The 21708-nt window shown below is 39.9% G+C and overlaps 2 protein-coding genes across 3 annotated transcripts in view; both read right to left on the minus strand.

The window, feature by feature from the left end:
* LOC134813480 (nucleosome assembly protein 1-like 1) overlaps nt 1-21708 on the minus strand; it is a 62892-nt gene that overhangs the window by 23928 nt on the left and 17256 nt on the right. The window lies entirely within an intron of this gene.
* On the minus strand, nt 1322-2689 carry LOC134813140 (uncharacterized). Its single transcript, XM_063820825.1, has one exon. It carries the CDS (start codon nt 2687-2689, stop codon nt 1322-1324), a length of 1368 nt encoding a protein of 455 aa, XP_063676895.1.

Raw genomic sequence — 21708 nt, forward strand, 5'->3', positions numbered from 1 at the left:
TTCATAGTTGTGATCTTCTTTATCGTTTCTTTCATGTTAGTGTATGTTAAGTCGCCACACATAGTAATGGCAACAGAATACTTGTAATCACTAACATTACAACTTCTAAGTAATTCATACGCTAGAACAGGTTGTGGAAGCTTAATATCATGCTCTTCCATTCGTTTTACAACTTTTTCGAATGACGAAATAAACTCCTTGACATCTTGGCTTCCTTCCCGACTTAACTTTCTGAACATGTCATAAGTCTTGAACTTTTCCTTAGCCAAATCTTCAAGATAAATTCCATCAAGGACCTCCAGGAGGCAGTCTAATCCCGATGTCTTTACTTCAGCACCTTCTACTGTGTCTGTTCTGCCATTTTGTAATACTTCAAGTGGAACTTCCACTGCCTCAGACTTAGCCTTCTGAGGTAACATAAAAACAATACATCCTGCTTGACGCTTTTCTTCGATCAATGTGGTTGCCGACCACAATTTCACTTCTTTCTTGAACAAAAGATAAGAATCTCCTAACTTAGGGATAGGTGGTCCACTACTGTTCACTTGATTTTCCGACATTTCCTGCTATCACTTTTAATTCAATAAAGTGAGACAGTAACATATTATACCTAGTGGTAGTTTTATAGACCACATTTAATTTATTTACTTATTATACTTAGTATTTATTTTTGGTGACTGTATCACCCAGTTTTAACATTTGATAATTGTACAGTTTATTAACGACACATTGACTGAATGTTATTTTATATTCTAATTTATATTCTAGATATTTTATTTATTTTTCAACAGACGACAACTTCCTGTTTTTTCTTCTATATTAGTTACTCATATCTCTTTTACAGACTTTTTTACAAGGACATTGACAGATGATACTCACATTAGGCATTCATTATTGCATCTAAATTATTTCACTTGCATTAGGTTTAGAAATTTATTCTCTGGTTAACAGATTTCAAATGTTTAATTAATTTGTAGTATGACAGTAAGGTATATAAGAAGTTATTTAATTTTGCTTGGGCTATTATATTGACTATTGAGGTTTAATGATGATATGGAATTTGAATTCTATATAAATTTACACTATGTGGTTGGGGCATTTTGCATAGTAAAAATGGTTACTACTCCTATATATCATATTATTTGATTGGTATTCGATTTCTGATTATTTCTCTAGGAATATGATTATTATATCTCAATTTGGCTTTAGGTAGGGTGCCCCGCTAAAAGAACTGGATTCTTCCAGGAAGCATCCCGTGCACAGACCTTGGTCTACATATATATTAAATTATTAACCAATCATTCTGTATGTGCACGAAAATTTATTTCAAATCACCCTTTTTCGGGACAATAACAATGATACCCTTAACCCAATCCTCTGGCACATTCTCTGTCTCCCATACACGTGCAAACAGTTTCTCAAGCCTGTCTAAAAGACCAGGAGCCCCATACTTCAGCTGTTCGTTGGAAATTTCATCAATTCCAGGGCTCTTGTGATTCTTCAGACTCTTTAAAGCCTCAGAGATCTCTGTTCTGCTAGGGGGTATATCACTATCACTCAGATACGGAAAACATGGTGCGACCTCTAGACTGTCTAGGTCTGAAAGGTCCACGTCTCCTGTCTGCGGGTTTAGTAGTTCAGCGAAGTGCTCACCCCATCGTTTTCGTTGAGCAGCGGGGTCAGAAATCAACTTCTCGGTTTTATCTCTGACAGCAGTTGACTTCCGACTTTTCTTGCCTGACAAGGACTTGATCATCTGCCAGACCTCCCTCTGCTGACCGTGTGAAGAAGCTGTTTCCAGATCGGCTGCAACCCGTAAAGCCCAGTTCTCATCGTCCTTCTTGCAGCTCTTCTTAACACGCTTATTAGCAAGAGAATACTCAGATCTATTGAATCCATCACTTGGGCATTTCTGCTTGACCTTACTCCGCTCCGTGATGAGATCCTTTGTCTCTTGTGACAAGTGCTGCTTCTTCCTCCGGCGCGGGCGTTGACCCAAAACCTCCAAAGAAACCTCCCTGATGCCCTCCTTGACCAACTCCCACTCTCCATCCAGACTCTCTTCCACCGGCAGACCACTGAATCGGTTATGCAGTGCGATGCAATACTCCTGCACCTTAGATTGGTCACGCAGAAGCTCGATAGCTGGTGCTTTTCTATGTGACCCTTGTATCTTTTTGATTCCCATCAGTTTGATCCTCATAGGACTCTTGACCAAGTAGTGATCAGAGCCTATGTCTGCACCTCTATAAGTTCGAACATCAAGAAGAGAGTGACTCCACTTGGTAGAGATACAAACATGATCTATCTGATTGACAGTACGGCCATTGGGAGACCTCCAGGTGCCTTTATGGATGTCCTTGTGTTGAAACAATGTTCCCCCAACTGTCATCTGATACATGGCACAGAAATCCAACAGCCGAAGTCCGTTATTACTTGACGTCTCATGTAAGGACTCTCCTCCAATTACCCCAGACCAAGATGAGTTGTCGCGACCAATCTTGGCGTTGAAGTCACCAAGAAGAATCTTTACGTCGTGACTGGGTAGGCTGTCGAATGATCCACCCAACTGCTGATAAAAATCGTCCTTAACGCTATCCTGCGCATCCTCCGTAGGAGCATAGGCCACCACAACAGAAATATTGATGTGCCGACTATGTAGCCTAGCTGCTAGGATACGCTCCGACATAGGGGTGTAAGAGATAAGCGAATTCTTGACGGTTTTTGACAAAACCAACCCAACACCCTGCCTCCTATGCCCATCCGATCTCCCTGAATAAATGAACAATGACCCATTATCCAGCATTTCCTCACCAGTACCTGGTCTATGTGTTTCCGTAAGACCCAGAACATCCAACTTGTACTTAGAAACATTCTGTGACAATTCATAAAGCTTCGATGTGCTGCTTTCCAGAGACAGAACATTCCACGTCCCCAAGTTAAGTCTGTTTTTTATAAAATTGGAAGGGGATGATCTCCCTTTTTCGGGGTTCACGTTGGTGATGTGTGAACTAATAACACTGTGGCAATAAGGTGACCTCTTTGTTCTCATCTGCGTCCTGGGGTCCTTGCGGCTTTGCCCAGACCGCTTCATACTGGAATCACCGTTCCTTGCATTCCGAGAATCACTCCTATCACGGTTTTTCCTTGTTGTTTCTGTAGCGTTGTTATTTGAGGTGGAAGGGATGCTGGCCCTTCGCACCCGATGAACCGCATGCAGTCCTAACGAGACAGATGTCCCGGTTATATTTTTCGACCTGTACTGGTCTAGAGCCGCAGTGTTCTGTTACCGTTCACCTGTTTTAACTGGAATCACCCAGAACAGGCTACTAAGCTTAACAGTGGCACCTCGAGAAGGGTGTGGCTCTTCACCACGCACTACGGATCTTGGGCTCGGAGAGGTTGTGTAAGACACTTCACGAGCCCCTGGAGTTTTGGAAAACCCCTTAACCACAAATTATAATCTTACCTAAATCCAAAGCCAGCTTTGTTGTTTGTAAAATTTACTATTAGATCATAATATATCGTCAATTCTCAATATTTACAATGCAACATTTCATTAATCTACATACAAGCGTACTCCAGCCCCTGCACGCATCCGTTCTTATGCGGCGCAGCTCAAGCCGCGCACGCACGTATTATTTTATACTTTTTGCTTTCTAATAAATATCGTGTCAATGTGTACGTCTAAATGTTCATGTTTTGTGTAAACCGAATCCAATTGAGATTAGTGACAAGGATAAGGACCCAAGTGCCTGTACGGCTTTTTCGGACCCCTATGTGCTGTGGACCACTAGACTACTCTTGAAATCGCTCTACAACTATTGAACATTTATAACTGTTATATAATATATATAACGTCATTTGACAATTATTATCATTAATCTACAATGCAATCTAACTGTCTTGCTGAGGGGGAGGAGTAAACGCTTCACAAACTAAGATACTTACAACATACGAAATTTAAAACCATCAACACGGTTATAGTTAATATCAAGTGCCAATTTGGTATACCTCTATTTCGTTGTAATATCTAGTATATCTTCACATCTTAATACTATAATGAAATATAATAGGATACATGTTTCGAGAAAGAAAGGTTGGTCCGATTATTAACAAAAGTGAACAAAAGTCCATCAGGGACTCCACGGAGTCGAAAAAGGTACAGGGCTGCTGTCTGGTGCTGCTAGGCATTTATTGATCAAGATGTTTTATTGTATTATATTGGTTTTTGATGATTCTATTGTTCGTGACTAATCAAGTTCTAAGTGGGGGTATAAAGTGCTGCTTAAGATACTTCGTCATCTCATGTCCAGTATAATGAATAAGATAGTAAACAATACAGTTTCAGTAGTTGACCCATACAGTTAAGTCCGTCATAACTCACAATTGTTTAATCATCTGTCAATAGTCAAAGTCGTTGTGTGTTTAGTCGCTGAGTTTGATTCACGATGTCAATCCTTCGCAGCTCGGTGAGGCACAGTGGTGCATCTCGCCGATCTACCGAAGTTGGTTGCGAGAAGCATTATTTGATGCGCGCGCGACCCAGTAGTGCATCGCGCTACAATCGCTGAGTTAGCAGTAAGATAAGTTGTTACGCGCGCGCGCGTTTAATCCCGTCGACGTGAGATGTGACAATGAAAACGCTACAGAATTATTGTTTTCGCGCGTTACGTAGAATTTACTAGTGTGTAATACTGGTTAACACTGGGTGTACACTGAGTGTAAGTCGCTAAGTTTCATATACGAGCCGTTGAATATTTCCAATTTTGAGTGTATCGTGAGCATGTTTTACAGTGCAATTGTTCGGTACTAGTGTGTTTGTGTGTATATATATATATATATAACATCGATGGCAAGTGCTACGAAGTAGCGCGCGCCGGGCCAGATCATTAACAATGGCCAAATGTTTGTTTTCCATCTTCTTTCCTTTGACACGACCATTTGGTGAGCAAAGATTAGGTGTGGACTTTTACAAAAAAGAACACTCTAAGCCCTTGTTTAAGAATCAGAAATTGTTAACTGTTCACAACCTGTATAAGTACACTTGTCTCCGTAGAGGCTGTTACGGGCAAATATCACGCTTTTTTGCTCGAGCCCTGGGACTTCTTTTAGGGTTCTTATGTGATAGAATGGAGTGTACTGAACACTCTGACGGTATCGGGAACCTTCTAGAGCCTTCAGAAGCTGTGTTGTGAGCACTTTACTGCCAAAACTTCGGACGTCTACAGACACCGGAATATCGACTAAAAATTTTTTCTGAGTTGTTCCCCTAATTTCTCTTAGGTTGCTTAAGCCCCAGAAAGTGTCAGATCGTCTAAATATTGCTCCATTCCGGTGTTAGAGACCTCGAAAATTTCGACCACGTAGAACGTGTTGCGCGTCGTATGTAGTGTTTACAATGAAAAAAGTGCACTTAAATCTGATTCGGTTGCGGCGCGTGACGTATCTAGCACGATATTTGCTCAAAAGCGCGTCACTGCGCCAGAAACCTCGTGGTACCGTAACACTGTAGAAAATATATAATCACAAGAGACACAATAAACGTATCATCACTATGCAAAGTTAATGTTAAAATGATACAATAGCCCTGCTTTAACAGATTAATCCACATAAACACTACATTTCTACAGATGCCACCGATCGGTAAATCGGACATGTTTTTGAAGATAAATCGTCTTACGGAACGATAACTGATAGAATTCGTTTCTACATTGAAAGATTTCTTTTCTAATCTCCGTTATGAGTGCTGTCTTTGTTAAAGTGTTATCATCTCTATCCGAATCTATTGTTGCGGCAAGATTAGATACAAACTCGTCTTACCGACATTGTCTTTCTGAAAACTGATGTGATCAGATTAAACATTGCTGGAGTTTGCAGCGTTCTCAGATAAATTAGACGTCACATAGTCATTGTACTTAAGCTTCAGGTCAGACACGAGGTACAGTTCTGGTAAAACATTCTCCTGCTCCAGTTAAAAGGTCCGTACAGCGTCAATACCTGCACTCATTAATGCAGCATTGGTGTTGTCGTGCGTGGACACGTGTCTTTCCATTTTAAAAACCTAAAACACCAACAAAAACCCCCGCAAAAAAACCCAAACACAACGAAAATTCAAAACAAAAGAAAAAATTTTTTTAAAAACCAAACAACCCCCAAAACATTAAAAACAAAACCTAAAACCCCCACGAAAAAACAATAAAAAAGGCACAAACAAACCCCAAACAACGAACCAAAACCCCCCCAAAAAAAAAGAAAAACCAAACCACTTTAAAAAAATAAAACAAGAACAAAACCCCCAACAGCAAAAAAAAAAGAAAATACCGTTTAAAAAACCCCAAAAAAAAAAAATCCCCCACAAAAAAAAAACGCCAAACGGAAGAACAACAAAAAACCCCAAAACCAAAAAAAACCCAAACCAAAAAAACCCCCCACACCAAAAACAAATAAAAAGCAAAAAAAAAGAAAAAAAAACAAAAAACAAAAAAATTTTTTAAAAAACCCCACCAAAACCCCACAAAACCGGGCCCACGTGTTTTCTTTTAAAACATGTTTTTAGAGACGGGTTTAAACTTCAGCTTAGAAATTTCCCCTTAAATGTTTCACCCTCGGTTGTGTCCCCAAAACGACACGTTTTTGATATTCCCTAGCTGCAAAGATTTTTTCCAAACTCTCGGTTAAAAACAGGCACTTTTTCATGGCGAATCGATTAACATCGATTTTTGCCAGACCGGGACGATTTTTAATTTCCCACAGATAGATTTTGCGAAACGACGAAGAAACTTTTTCTTTTTTTTGAATAAAAATATCCTTTTTCTTTTTCTAACGTCTGGGGAAATCGTTTTTGTTAAAGAAAATATCCTTTACTCTTAAAATTAAATGGGAATATATGTATAATAATTTATTTGCGAGCAAAGTTTCACAAACCCTTTTTCAACCGGGATAAAAAACCCAAGTCCATCCTTTAAAACAAATAAATACGGGGCCCATTGTTTTGGGAAAATAAATGAAAAATCTAATTTTCTAGTTTTTATTCGGGAGGCGAGGGTAAAAGGGGGCTTTTTCCACTTGGTGGCATAGTTTCTTAAATCTTCACACAAGAAGATTCGTCAATTTAGAAACAGCACTGTCCCCTGCAAATACTTTATTACTTCCCCTTTTTTCAACATATCATACCATAATTTGAGACGTACAAATAAAAGGTTATATCTTTTTAAAGTTTGCAAACCTAGAAATAAATTTACTACTCGTGTCTTTTAAAATTTTGAAAAATAATGTTTTTAAATTTTGAAAAAAGGGGGAAAAAACTCCCCCTGTTATATTTTTTTTTCTAGTTAACATGAATACAAAAAAAGAGTTTTTTTTGGGTGAGCACAACCCAGGTTTGTTTTTGCACAGGGCGGGGAATTCTCTAGTGTTTTGTTTTCTTTTTACTTTCAGGGCGGAAGAAAACGTTTCTTAAAACCCCTTTATTCTTTTCGGTACAGATCGCATCTAAAAATTTGAGAATGATAAATTTTTTGTATCCTTAGGGGAAAAGTTTTATGTTTTGGGAAAAGAATGATATTCTTTCAAAATATTTTTTTAAACCCTAAATTAACTTTCCCCATTAAAAAAATTTGTTTACGCGGTCTCCCCCCTTGAGCCATTTTTCCCAAGCTATTGAGTATAAATCACTCTCACAAGCATTTCAAACCCCCCCCCCTAGGCGGATTTTTTTAAATGTGAAGGGGCTTGGCATACTGACTTTACTAATGCAGAGAGCAAAGTTTTGATGTTTCATAAACTATGAAAAATTTTTTAAAAAATCGGAAAAAAAAAGCAGTGCGCCCGGTGCCCCCCAAAAAAACCCCCACCCTTCCCGGGCCCCCCGGCCAAAAATGGAAATTCGGGGGGGAAAACACGGCCGGCCAAATAAATTTAACCCCGGCCAAATTTCGGGGTCCCCCGGGGGGGATACAAGGGCTTTAAAGGCAAAATTTTCATAAGGCAAAAAATGGGTAAAGTCTTTAAATGTTATGTATATTTCAGAAAAATCTGTAATTAAATACTGCATTAATGACCAGGTTTTTTTGCAATCCTTTCAAAATTTCGTTTTAATACTTTTTTTCAACATTCTCCTACATGACTGATTTTTGGGTGTGCATGTGCGGAGGGACGTAAATGGGAAAAAAATTGAAAAAAAATTGCGCTGAGGTTGGAAGTAGATACCAAATTTTTAAAACTGTTGGTATTTCCGAAAATTTTTCACGGGGAAATTTTGTGCAAAATCAAATTTGGGACTTTGAAAAGTATGTTTAAAGATGGTATGATTTATGGCCCCCCCTCGATTATGATATGTCATGGTTATAAATATTTACTCAGTTTTACATTGACAGCGTAAAGTTTTGGTAAAAGGTTTAGAAAAAGCAAACTCAGCCTAAAATTCAGTCAAAATGATTTATGGAGGCGAAAGGAGGAGGATGGGAAACTGAGGGGTAGGAGGAGGAGTGAACAGGAGGAGGAGGGGACTAGGGCCAGGGGAATGAGGAGGAGGGGAAAAGGAAAGGAGGAGGAGGATGGGAGGAGGATGGGACTTAGGAGGAGGACGAAGGTACTGAGGAGCATGGCTGAGGGGAGGGTAGGAGGAGATGAGGAAACGAGGTACGGGGGAGGGGAAGGGAAGTAGAGGCCTAGAAAGGAGGACCGGAGGGGGACCATGGGGGGGAGGGGGGGAACCCAGAGGGAATTTAAAGGGGGAATGGAAGGGGAGGATAAGGGAACTGAGGGACGATGGAGGGGGAAAAAGCAAAGAGGAGGGGGAGGGACTGGGGGGGGAATACATGAGAAAAGGAGACACGAGAAGGAGGGGAGGAACGGGGGGGAGGATGAGGACTGAGGAGAAGGGGAGGGGGTTAAAAGGGGAGGACCAGGGGGAGGATCAGGAGGAAGGGGGGAAAGGGGCTCAGGAGGAATTAGGGGGACTGAGAAGGGGGATGAGGGAACTGAAGGAGGAGAGAATAAGAGGAGGAGGGGACTAGGAGGAGGAAAGGACGGAGAACTGAGGAGGTAGGATGAGGAAAGCTGAGGAGTACAAAGGGGGGGGGGTGGGGGGGTGGGAGGGGTGCTGGGGGATGACTGAGGGGAGGAGGGGAGGGAAGGAGGGGAAAAGGGGGAAAGGAGGAGCCGGGGAGTTTTCGGGAAGAGGGGGGGTCAAAGGGAATTAGGGGGGCTGAAAAGGAAGAGGACGGGAAACTGGAGGAGAGGGAATAGGAGGAGGGGAAACTGGGGGGGGATGAGGAGGAGGAAACGACAAAAAGGTGGGGGACTGGGAGGGGGAAAGGGAGGATGGGGAAAGAGGGGGAGGGAAAGGGGGAGGAGGACCAGAGGGGGACCCGGAGGAGGAGAGGACACGGGGGAGGAGACTGAGGAGATTGAGGGGGCGGGGAGGGGGGGACTCAAGGGGAGGGGGGAGGGGGAGGAAATGACTGAGGGGAGGAAAAGGGGGAGGGAAGAAGGAGGCCCTGGGAGGGGGGGAACCTGGAAAAAGGGAAAGGGAGGAGGGGGGGGAGGAGGAGACTTAAGGAGGGGACTGGGGGGGGAGGAGGGGGCTCAGGAGGAGGATGAAAAGGGAGGAAGACTGAGGAGATGGCGGTAGGATTGCAGGAGGTATGAGGAGGGGGAGGAGAGGGATGGGGAGGAAAGGGGGGACCAATGAGAGGATCAAAGAGGATGAGAGGACTGAGAAGGGGGGAGGATGAGGGGTATGGGGAGGAGGGCTGAGGGGGATGACTGAGGGAGGGGAGAAGAAGAGGGAAAAGGAAAAGGAGGAGGCCCCAGGAGGGGAGGCCCCGTGGGGAGCTGGGGAGGAAGAGGGGGAAGGACTCAGGAAAAGGGAGGAGGAGGGGGGACTGAGGAGAACAAAGGGGGAGGAGGAGGAGGGGAAGGGGAGTACCGGGAGGGGGAGGACCAGGGGAGGAGGACTCAAGGAGGACTCGGGGGGGATCAGGAAAGGACCCGGGGGGGGCTGAGAAGGGAGGATGAGGAAAGAGGAGGGGGGGGACTGAGGGGGGACTGCGGGGGAGGGATTTGGGGGGACTGAGGAGGAGGGGACTGACGAAAAGGATGGGGGGGATGTGAGCGGTGATGATTTAGGGGGAAAGAGGGGGAAGGTGACCAGGGGGGGACCCAGGGGGGACCAGGGGGAGGAAGAACATGGGGGAGGAGGGGAAAAAAAGGGGAGGGGAAAGAAAGGAGGGGGAAGAAGGGGAGGGGGAGGAGGGGGAAGGGGGAGGAGGAAGCATCTAAAGTTTTTTCCCATTTTTGTTATTTTTGCCCTTTTTTTCCCCCTCTATTTTTTGTCCTTTTTTAAAATTTTAAGGTACCAAAACGGACAAAAAAAAAGATCCCCCGCCCCCCCCCCCCCCCTTAAAACTAGGGGAAAGGTTTCGTAGTTTAGAGATAAAGGTTTTAATGAAAATTCCTTGTCTTTTGATCCAGCTACTGGTAACAAATTTTGGTATTGTGGGCTTTATGTGCATTAAATGGGCATAAATGGGTTTTTGCTTAAGTAATGTTATTTTAGCAAAATTCTATAATACTGAATTTAAGACCGTTGTATGCCCCCCCCACCCCCCCCCGGCTATATTGGGGCCCCCGGCCCCGGTCGAACCTGCCCCGGTCGACCCTGTAAAAAGTTAATCAGGATTTGTCCAAAAGCGAGAGAAGTATGAGAAAGCACTTTACGCACCCCCAAGGGGAGAGGTTTTTTGTCTGTTTAAATTTAAAATTGATAATAATAAAGGATTTTAGATGAATTAACAAACAATTTTCTTCATTTTAAGGGGATTTGAAATGAAGTGTAAAAAAATTAATTTAAATAATTACCTTTTGGGGGGTTTAGTGTTCTTTGAAAAGTCCTTTTTTGGAAGGTTGGAGTTTCAATAATCCCAAAAGCCAAATTGGATTTTTCTTTTTCGGGATTATAGCGTCTTTTAAATGATGCCTTGTAATTTTTAAACCCTGTTATATATTCTTTTTAAGAGCCTTTTTTAAAGGGGGTTGGGGCGTTACATAAATGTGTAATTGCAAAATAGTGGTTTTGTAATTTTCCAACCCTTTTTCATGAATACAAAAGATGATGTTAAAAAAATATAAATTATGATTCATTTAAATTTTTTGTGTTTTAAATCTAGCTCTTATCCATTTTATCGTTACATTAAAAAGCCCGGGTTGGGCACTGAAACCCCGGAAACTACGAACCCGGGCAAAAAACCGTGAACCTTTTTTTAAACTTTTTAAATTTTTATCGGATAGCTACCCCATAAACAGTAAGAAAGTTTTGGATAAAAAAGAAATATGGAGGAGTTGAAGACGACTGATCGAGCAAAGTACTGTTATCAAGCTGAGGTGAACTTTTGGAAACTAAATCAGCAGTTGGAATCCTGCCCCAACGTCGACCGCCGTTTAAGAACTGCCAAGCTGAGATGAACTCATACAGTCAAGCTGTGACTAAAAATGCACCTTGGCTTGCAGAAGAGAGTTTAAAAAAGGTTGTACAGAATGCTGTATCGGAAGAGGATCGCAGTAGGAATGTGCTCATCTTTGGTTTGAAGGAGACTGATGAAGAGGAACTGTGCAATAAAGTTACCGGTGATTTTTCAGCAGATTGAAGGAAAAATCACGTTTGGAAGCTATCTGGGTTGGGAGAAAAATCAGCCAACAAGACGAGACCAGTCTAAGGTTCGCTTGGTATTCTAACTTACCGTTCATGAGATATTAGTAAATGCAAAAAGCTGAGACTGTGTGAAGATCATAAGACTGTTTTCATCTCTCAGATCGATCACCTGAAGATCGAGCGTATCATCAGCGTTGGGTCTTGGAAATGAAACAGATAGCCAAAGCAGGCATGGCTCCTCCGCAGTGGCGTAACGTTGCCTGTTGGCGCCCCCGCTGCCGCAAAGGCGCCCCCCTGTTGGCGCCCCTCCCCGTTTTGGTTGCCCCTCCCTAAAATTGACAAATTAGGCGATTTAGAGGATACGCCCGGTAAAATCTCTAAAAAGTGTGTATCTAGAGCAAAACGCGCAGTTTTGCTAGTACTTTAGTTAAGTTTTCGAATTGTCCCACATTCAAACGACGTTTGGCGCCCCCCTAAGACGGCGCCCCCCTGCACAGCGGGGTCAGCAGGGCCCTTCGTTACGCCACTGCTCCCCGTGTAGGGTTCGGGTGGGTGCCGCACCCACCCAAGGATGTTGCACCCACCCACACGATTCGAAAATTGTTCACAAGAAAAAATTGTCAAATTGTGTATAAACTAAGGGTCAATTGACTTCTGTTATCAATGGAGGACTGTTTTGGAGATATCTAAATACGTATTAGGGAGAGAAAATTCCAAAATTTTCCGGGGGCTTCACCCCCCCCCCCCCCGCCGTGCGCCCAAGCTGACACCCACCCAAGAGTTTTTGAGCTGGAGCCATGCTTGAGCCAAAGAAGAACACAAAAAAACATTATTATATCAGAAGTGTAATAATTGTATGTGAGGGACAAGATGATAGAGAGTGATACATAATAAGAGTGATACTACAATCCAAACGTTTTTAATTTTGATTGTTGATATAAGCGGGGATAAAAATAATTTATTTCATTTGTATTGGACGGGGGACATACACAAAGATGCTTACGTATGGTAGCTGGGTATCTCATGGAAGGACAAGGTCAGCAATATAACTTTGTATGGAGTCACCAAGGCTGACAAACAAGTTACGACGCAGAGATAAAAATGCGGGACACTGCATCAGACATCTGAGCTACTTGCAGTGATTCGTCTATGGAAAACCTATGCATGGTAGAGACCAGCAAGGCGACAAGACAAAGCTACTTGTCTATGTTACTGAAGGAAATTGGACAAACTCAAAAGAGGAATGTGAACCCTGATGCGGGACAGGGATATATGGAGGGGTTTATCTGGCGTAGATCGGACTTAGTTCCGAAAAAATAGTAGTACCTATTTCATTATAACCTGCATAGTTGAACAGTGATTGATGTAGTTTCGATAAACAGGGCGTCGTTCAACTCCATTCATTTCGTTCCAAGCTGGGAATGTAGTCTTGTTTAGTGTAGGTTTGTTCATGTACATCTCATCATCAAAAGGTTTCAACTTATACAGCATCGATAACATCATCTAACAAAGCTGTTTGAACAGCTTAAGATTCAGTTAAAATTACATTATTCAGATACAGTTGTGAAATGAAACATTGTCAGCCTGTATTTAATTAATTATAATAATTATGGTAATTTAGCTAAAAATCAAACCATTTGAGTTTTCATTGTTATCAAAATATTTCGATCTAAATTCGTCTTAATCTGCATGGCTGTGAGCGGATCGAAGTCTTTTAACAAACCACAAGATTCTTGAAGTGATCCGAATGTACACAGAGAACCGTCTTAGCTAGTTCTGGGTCCATAAACTGTCACTTCTTTCTAATGGTGATTGTCAGGTTTGTTCAGCAACATACTTCAGAATTACAGAAATATTTGAATCTACTAGAGATGAAATGGCTTAAATAACAAGCAATAGATGTAACTAAACAATTGAATACATATTGTAGTTTGACTACTTCTTTTATTTGAAACAATCAAAGAACGGGGGAGCTAAGGGAATGATTGCTCAAAACGAATGATATCTTCATGAATTCAATGCAGCATCTATACTTTTATTCGAAATAAGTGATGATGAGGGGGTTTAAGTCAGGCATTCCTGACATTTACCTCTGATGTCAGGGGCCTTTTATATATTATATTTGAGTATAATACATTTTACCTTATAATTAACATCACTCCGTCTATGAAGTACTATGTATTTGTGTATGTAATTGAGATCGTATCATCGCCTTCATTCTACTCAACGCGTTTCATTCTCATATATGTCAAGCTTGTTTAGAGTAGAATGAAACGCGTTGAGTAGAATGAAAGGCGCTGATACGATCTCAATTACATACACAAATACATAGTACTTCCTAGACGGGAGTGATGGTTAATTATAAGGTAAAATGTAATATACTCAAATATAATATATAAAAGGCCCTGACACTACTACTATTTATAAATTCAAAATTATGTTAAGAAGATAGCAGCAACTAATCCATATTATTTACAGTGCTCTATTTTATGTGTACTGAAGATCCATTATATCCAAAGTAAACCACCTCACTGACGTGTTGATAAAATGGGTTAACTCGAACGGCCTAGCTCTTAATCTGAAGAAGACTTGCTATATGGTATTTTCAAAAAGACGGGTAGATCTATCGTCTCTACAAGTAAGTATCGACAACTCTCCTATAGAACGCAAAACGGAGGCCAGGTTTTTAGGAGTTATCGTCGACGACAAACTAAAATGGGCCAGCCACATCCGAGCCGTCAAAACAAAATGTCACGGTTTATAGGTATTATGTTCAAAATAAACGCAAATTACCAATCAAAGCACGCTTACAGATCTTCCAAAGTTTTGTACAATCTCACTTAAATTTCTGTTCACTAGTTTGGGGCTTTGCTGCAAAATCCCATATTGAATCACTGTTCACTAAACAAAAGCAGGGAATACGAGCAGTTATGCCGGGCTACGTTGAATTACTATTACAAGGACGGTAAGCTTCCGGATCATACTAAAACTACGTTTAAAGAGTACGAAATATTATCTGTACACGGGGTCATCATAAAAAATGCTCTGACTCTGATGCACAAGATAACTTACATGCCTCGCCTTCTGCCGTCGTCGATAAAAGACTTATTTCCTCCCGATATACTAAAGTATGGCACGTCTTATGACGACAATATCGACTGGCTAACAACGTTCTCTCAACCAGATCTACGCGCTAGTGTTCTGTATAAAGGTCTATATTAGCTATTACCGGGCACAACATTAGTCGCATAACTTGCCCATCTAGCATTTTCTCAATAAGCATATATAAGAAATCAGCGAAGCGTGTAATGATAGAAACTACAAAGCTCAGGAAACGATGAAGAATGGCCACCTTTTCTGTTACATAATTTACCCGGGCTACGTAAATCGACAAGATCAGGCACACAACAAATCAACTACCGAGAATAAACTAAGGAATAAATAAAACCAGACGGTTAGCACACTAGTCACTATCAACCATATGCCACTTTTTTCACTGCCCATTCACTGTCATATTAATAGCATCATATAGATAGCGCTACCAGGTGCTGATAAGACATGGGCTCAGTTATTCTTTTTTGTTTTAAAATTTAACCTCAAGTAGCTTATAAAACAGTGCGTGTGATCATCTGTCGTATCAAATCAAATTTTTTGTCACTATATGTTAACAAATCATGATATACAAGTTTTAATTTTTAAAGTTTCTGTTTTTGTTTTTAATGAATAGACGTAATCAACATTTTCAATTTTCATATTCACACATATTAAATAAAATTATATTGTTATGTATTATATTATTTTGTAAACATTGGCCGGGTATAAAAAACCGGTCCCCAAACAAAACAAACGAAGAGTGCCTTTACAATATTCCACTTTGTGGTGTAGATTTCCTCCATATCCAACAGGCAACACTGAATGAGTGATGGATGAGGGGGTTTAAGACAGGTGTTCCTGACATGTATTCAAAATTGCATTGAGAAGATAGCAGTAACTAATCTATATTATTTACAGTGCTCTATTTATGTACTGAAGGGTACCTTAACGATATTTCAGTTTGTGGTAGGGTTCCTCCACATCCAACAGGTAACACGGAATGAGTGATGGATGAGGGGGTTTAAGTAAGGCATTCCTGTCAAAAGATCTATAATTAATCTTGTAAGGGTACCACACAGTAGACATTATATTGTTGATTGTGAACCAAAAGTTTATTCATACCCACAATCGATAAATTATAAATCCAAATAGTCATATAAGCAATGCAATACTAAATTGGTGAAATTGTATTAACAAAAGGTATACAGCCAAGTAAAGGTATCTCAACAATATAACATTGAAGTATTAGAAATGGCACTCTACTATTATAAAACACTTTACTGTACTGTATTAAACAAAATTAAATGAAATTAAGCCAGAGAAGGCATGAACTTCAGAAAAGGACAATACACTAACGGTACAAAAACTTAAATGAGTTTCGGGGAAGGGTTACTAAAATTTTACGGTAGCGCTCGATTTTATTCAAAAAGTTTCAAAGTGCTCAGCACCACGAAAAATATAATTTTTTTCTTCCGCTTTCAAAACTTGTTTTGACGCTGAAAAACTATCAAATAGTATTATTGAACAGTATTAAAACACTTTGTGGGCAAAAATATTTCATTGTGGATGTATAGAGAGCCAAAAAAATTTTGCGCGCAAAAAAACATTTTTTTTGAAGGTTTTTTAAAATTTTGAACGGGTTAACTCTTATGTTATGTGTGCTTATAAACTTAATATTAGCTTATGCGGCATATCAAAATGTATTAGAAACCGATATATCTAAGCTTTTGCTTGAAATTAACCTATCGATAACCCTGAAAAACCTCAAAAAATGACCATTTTTAGGGCCAAAAATCGTTTTTTTAAATAAAACCAGGTTCCCCCCATTTTCAACACTTCCCACTATCACCAATCGATTCAGGGGCCAAAAATACGTCTTTTAAGACATGTCTGATGACTCTGGTGTATCGAGCAGAAAATCCCCGTAACAGCTCCTACTGAGAAGAAAGCGGCGCGCGCTACTTCGAAGAAATTTAGACGAGTAACATCCGTCCAAACAAACATGCAACAACTTTATCCTACCCCCGCGAACGCCGCGGACTTAATGTTTAGTCGAATTGCGAATGTTTAGTTTTAAAATTACCGTATTTAATTTTGAAGATAATTGTTTTAAATATCAAACACCGAAGAGTTTATTTCGATACAATGTCAAATGTAAATTGTTCAAATTATGAGCAATCATGAACAAAAAATGAATAATTTACACGTAATATATAAATATGTTTCAAAATGTTGTTTAAAAATTGTTTGTATCTGCTATCAAAAGTCTCATACAACCTCATCCCTGCTCCCAGGGGTGTAGGAATGACTTTCTTGATCATGGGAGTGCCAAATTCTAAATATCACGTTTTCTATAAATATAGGAAAGAAAAAAATTTAGGAAAGAAAAAAAAATTCATTTACCACAAAACAATCAATACATAATATAATGTTATATTCATAAATAAATTCAAATTTCAATTTCAACCACATATACAGTACACCGCGCCGCGCACACAGTCACAATTTGCAATTGTTGAGAAATTCTTAAGTGCAGCTGTAGGCGCCGCGCACAGGATCTATTTAATTGTTATCTTACAATTACATGTCGCATTTCTTAATTACTAGAGCCAAAATTTCAGAAGCAAAAATAATTTAAAAGATATTTATGTCGTTCGCGCAGTACAGGCCATAAGCACTGCGATTTAATAAATACTAATGTAGAGATTCCAAAAAACCGCGCGCTCATTATTTGTGATCAATCGATTGAGCGCGCGCCTCTGTTAACAGCAGTACCGCTCAAGCATGAAGTACTATACTAAGCAGTACGCAGTTCTGCGTCAGGCGTAGACATTTGTAGCACACGTTTCATTCAACTAATCAATTGTTTGACATGTTATTGTATTAAAGCAAAAAGAATATTAGTTTTAGTAATAATTGATGTAAACTGATGTGTTTAAATAATATTTATAATCTAGCGAGTTACTTGACCATTGTTAATGGTCTGGCCCGGCACGCGCTACTTCATAGCACTTGCCATCGAGAAGAAAGCGGCGCGCGCTACTTCGAAGAAATTTAGACGAGTAACATTCGTCAAGCGAGTTACAAATACTATTTGTTTGTATTATTAATTATATATGTTTACTGCACTAGCCTATATTATGATTGAGATATACATTATATAATTGCTCTAATCTTGAACACTGCTAAACAACAAATACATACTCGCCCATCGATGAAGCAGTCGCCAAAACAAAGCTCAAAGTTGATTTACCTCCGTACTTTGTTTTGGAGACTGCAGAATGCCAATAAATAATTAGTGTTTCAATCGTGTATTCGATGGGCAAGCACTCGCCACTCGAGGCCGAGACAAACGGTACAGGCTCCGCTGCGCAACCTTACTATACCTGGGGACATCAGGCTATCATGTTCATAAATATAGATTCGGCGGAATGACAGGCTGAGTGCGGCACAGTAATCCGCAACCACAAAGTTAGATGAACTAGGCTCCTCCTCCGTCAAAAACACAGTGAGAGGGGATTGTGGAAGGACACGAACACTATTCGTTAACTCGTACCCCGGTTACCCCCTAGAACTATGTCCCATCAGAGAGAGCCCATCACCCGTCAGATCGAAACCAATTACATCCACAATGCCTTCCGAATGTAGGTACGGACTTCAGAAAACTGAAAAATATTTTTGACTCATAATGATAGCAGATAGGGGTAGCATGAAACATGAACAAAAGTAGTTTCCAGAAAAACTTTGAAAAAAATTTGAAAAAAATTTGCTGTCAAAAAACCGAAAAAATAGTTGACAATCTTTTCCCAACAATTTTTAAAAACCTAAATAAAAAAGTTGGCCCTCTTTGGCTGCTTACCCAGATTTTATGGGGGGGGGGGGGGGGGGGGGGGGGGGGGGGGGGCGATGGCCCCCGCTTCCTACACCCCTGCCTGCCCCTATAACTATAAGTGCCTGCCCCTATAACTATAAGTGTACTATGATGATATGGAGTAACGATATTCAGTAAAATATAACCAAGATATTCAGTAAAATATTCAGTAAAATATAACCAAGATCATGATCTAGGCAAACTTGACCTCAAAGCTATTGCAAACACCAAAGCAGCACTGAAAGCTGAAAAAGAAAAAGATTTTGCAGCAGAGAGACTCAGAATAGAAAACGCAATAAGTTCTCCAGCAAAGAAAAGATCGTTTTCACTGGCTACACAAAAAGGCAGTTCATCCTGGCTGTCAGCCCTCCCAATGCAGTCTTATGGTTACTGCTTGAACAAGAAGGACTTTAGAGATGGTATATGTTTGCGATATGGCTGGCCTATACAAGATATTGCTAAACACTGTGCGTGTGGAGAAAGAAACTCCGTCGATCATGCCCTTTCTTGTAAAAAAGGAGGGTATGTTTCCTTTAGACATACAGTGCTTGTAGAAACCGAAGCAGATCTACTACGTGAGGCTAAATGTAGAAACGTTTATACTGAGCCAGCTCTCTTACCAACGTCTCCAGAACTTCATCCCAAAGGAACTACTACTGACAGCGGAGCAAGGCTAGATATTGTTGCAACTGGATTATATGGCAGGAATGCCAGGACTTTCATGGATGTAAGAATAACACACCCAAATGCACCATCAAACCTTAATGTTCCCCTGGACAAGTTGTACAAGAGAAATGAGGAAGAAAAAAAAACTAAGTATAACTCACGAGTCATCAACACTGAAAGAGCGTCTTTCATTCCTCTAGTGTTTTCTACAGCAGGGACTACAGCACCAGAAATTTATTTCAATCAAACCAGAATGTGACAGATTTCACAAACGTCTTGCTAGATTGATATCAAAGAAGAGAAAGGAGAGCTACACAGATGTTATCAACTACATCAGGACCAAAATATGCTTTGCTATGCTTAAAAGCATAGTGGTATCAGTTCATGGTGTGAGGAGTCAAGAAGAAAAGAAAGTAACAAAAACGGTTGCTGACACAGCATTTGGACTTATACCTAGTATGACCTCTTATGAGTGCCGTTAAATTATTAACAGGAAAATTGTCTTAATTTTGGTTGATCAAATGTTTTATATCAGATGTTGATTTCTTAAAGATAGGTGTATATTTTTGCTATTATTTCTATGAAAGGGGAGGTACAGATAAAGTACCAAACCGTATTGTGTATATTTGGTTGCAACTCCGGTAAATGATGAAACATGTCTCTTATGAGAGTGATACCGTGAGTTGCTTCCTTTTTTTTTTTTTTTTTGTAAAATATAAAATCATTTTTTGAAGCAAAAAATCCACAATAACAGTACTTATTGAAACCTTATGGGTAAACGGTCCCTTAAGAAGAAAAATATTTTAATGTTATGCTAGGCTATTCCTACTCACACTCAAAATTCAGGAGTTGAATCAATTTGAAATGCTAGTCTAAAATCAAAATTACTCTGAAAAACAACCAGATAAAACACAACCATGACCATGGTTATGCAAAAGAAAGGGCATTACCACTATGCATATGTGTGTTTGGAATAATTATATCTTTGCCATTACACAGTGAATTCTGTTTTAAAATTAGTATTCTGCTAATTATGTGGGTCCTCATTGGATGAATTCTAATCAAGTACACAATTGGGTTGACAGCAGAGTTCATTGGAACACTGTACCACAGTATAAAGTCCCAACTCAAGTCAATTTTCACTATTGTCTCTAACACAATTGCTGCTAACAGCATTGAGTTAAACGTTGTAAATAGAATAGACAAAATAATAACTGTAACAGTGGCTCGCTTCTTTGCTTCGGTTTCATGTTCACCATCTGTCACATTCTTTGTCACTGTTAATTGCACCACCGACAATATATTAGATACCATGAGTATGAATATCACTATGAATATTTCAGTCCCTCTCACCCAGTTACCAAGCTCGATGTCGTAGCCATCTAATGGCTTCTTCATATAAACAAAATACTGGAAATATGCTTGTATTGTTTCTCTTATTACTAAGTAGATGAAGAATCCAACAACAGCCATTGTGACGAATTTCTTCTTCAATTTGTAGAAGACAAAGCAGAATTTGATTGTTCTTGTAACACTAAGAACACATGTTACAAAGGCTGTACCCTCCACCACTGTCCGGTATACAAGTTTAGCAATGACACGCACTGTCTGCCAAGCCTCATATTCTCCCAACATTTCAGCTGGATTATCTGATTCTTGGTATTTGGATTTAACTGCTTTGTTCTGTCGTTCCACACCGATTTTCATCAATCCAGATAAGCAAACTGATAGGTCTAAGAAGTTCAGGAGCATAAGAAGGTTATTTCCTAGTCCTCTCTTAGCTTTGCTGGAGAAATATGAGAGTGACAATGCGTTTGTAATGGTTCCACAAATGGCAATGGCTACACTCGGGATGAATTTATATGACATAACTGTACCTGAAATCGTAAACAATAGTTAGACATTCATAACAATAAATATGAATATTCAGATATCATTTTGCATACTAAAACACTACTCAGTAATTTAAGGACAAAATTCAACCCTCCACAAAACAACAAGTCTGTCCTGGAAATAGTGCAGAGAAAAGATTGTTGTTATGGCGGCCATCTTTTGAGCTAAGCTGTCAAACAATTCCTCTCCTCCTGTTATGGGCAGAAATATCATAAAATGTGAAATATTTGCTTATCATAAACAATTTAGATTATTATATATATATATATAATAGGTAATCATCATATTATGCACATTGCACAAGGTAATAACATACCAAGATTTTTCTTCACAAAAACATGTTAGTGGCTGATCATGAAAAAAAACTTACAGAAAGCACATTATAGTATTCGAGAGAGCTTAGGTAGTATAATGGTCGAGTCGTATTTTAATTTAAAAGTTAAATATTTTGTGAGAGTTTTCAATACGATAATTAGCAGATTGAGCAATGATCATTTGGATCAGATTGAAACCACTGATGTAAAAGAAA

The sequence above is a fragment of the Bolinopsis microptera genome, chromosome 3, assembly GCF_026151205.1.
Source record: "Bolinopsis microptera isolate Bmic1 chromosome 3, MBARI_Bmic_1.0, whole genome shotgun sequence".
Classification (NCBI taxonomy): domain Eukaryota; kingdom Metazoa; phylum Ctenophora; class Tentaculata; order Lobata; family Bolinopsidae; genus Bolinopsis; species Bolinopsis microptera.

Bases quoted from the DNA above. Each gene is read 5' to 3' on its own strand.
- LOC134813140 (XM_063820825.1), bottom strand. From the start codon at position 2,689: ATGTCGGAGCGTATCCTAGCAGCTAGGCTACATAGTCGGCACATCAAT.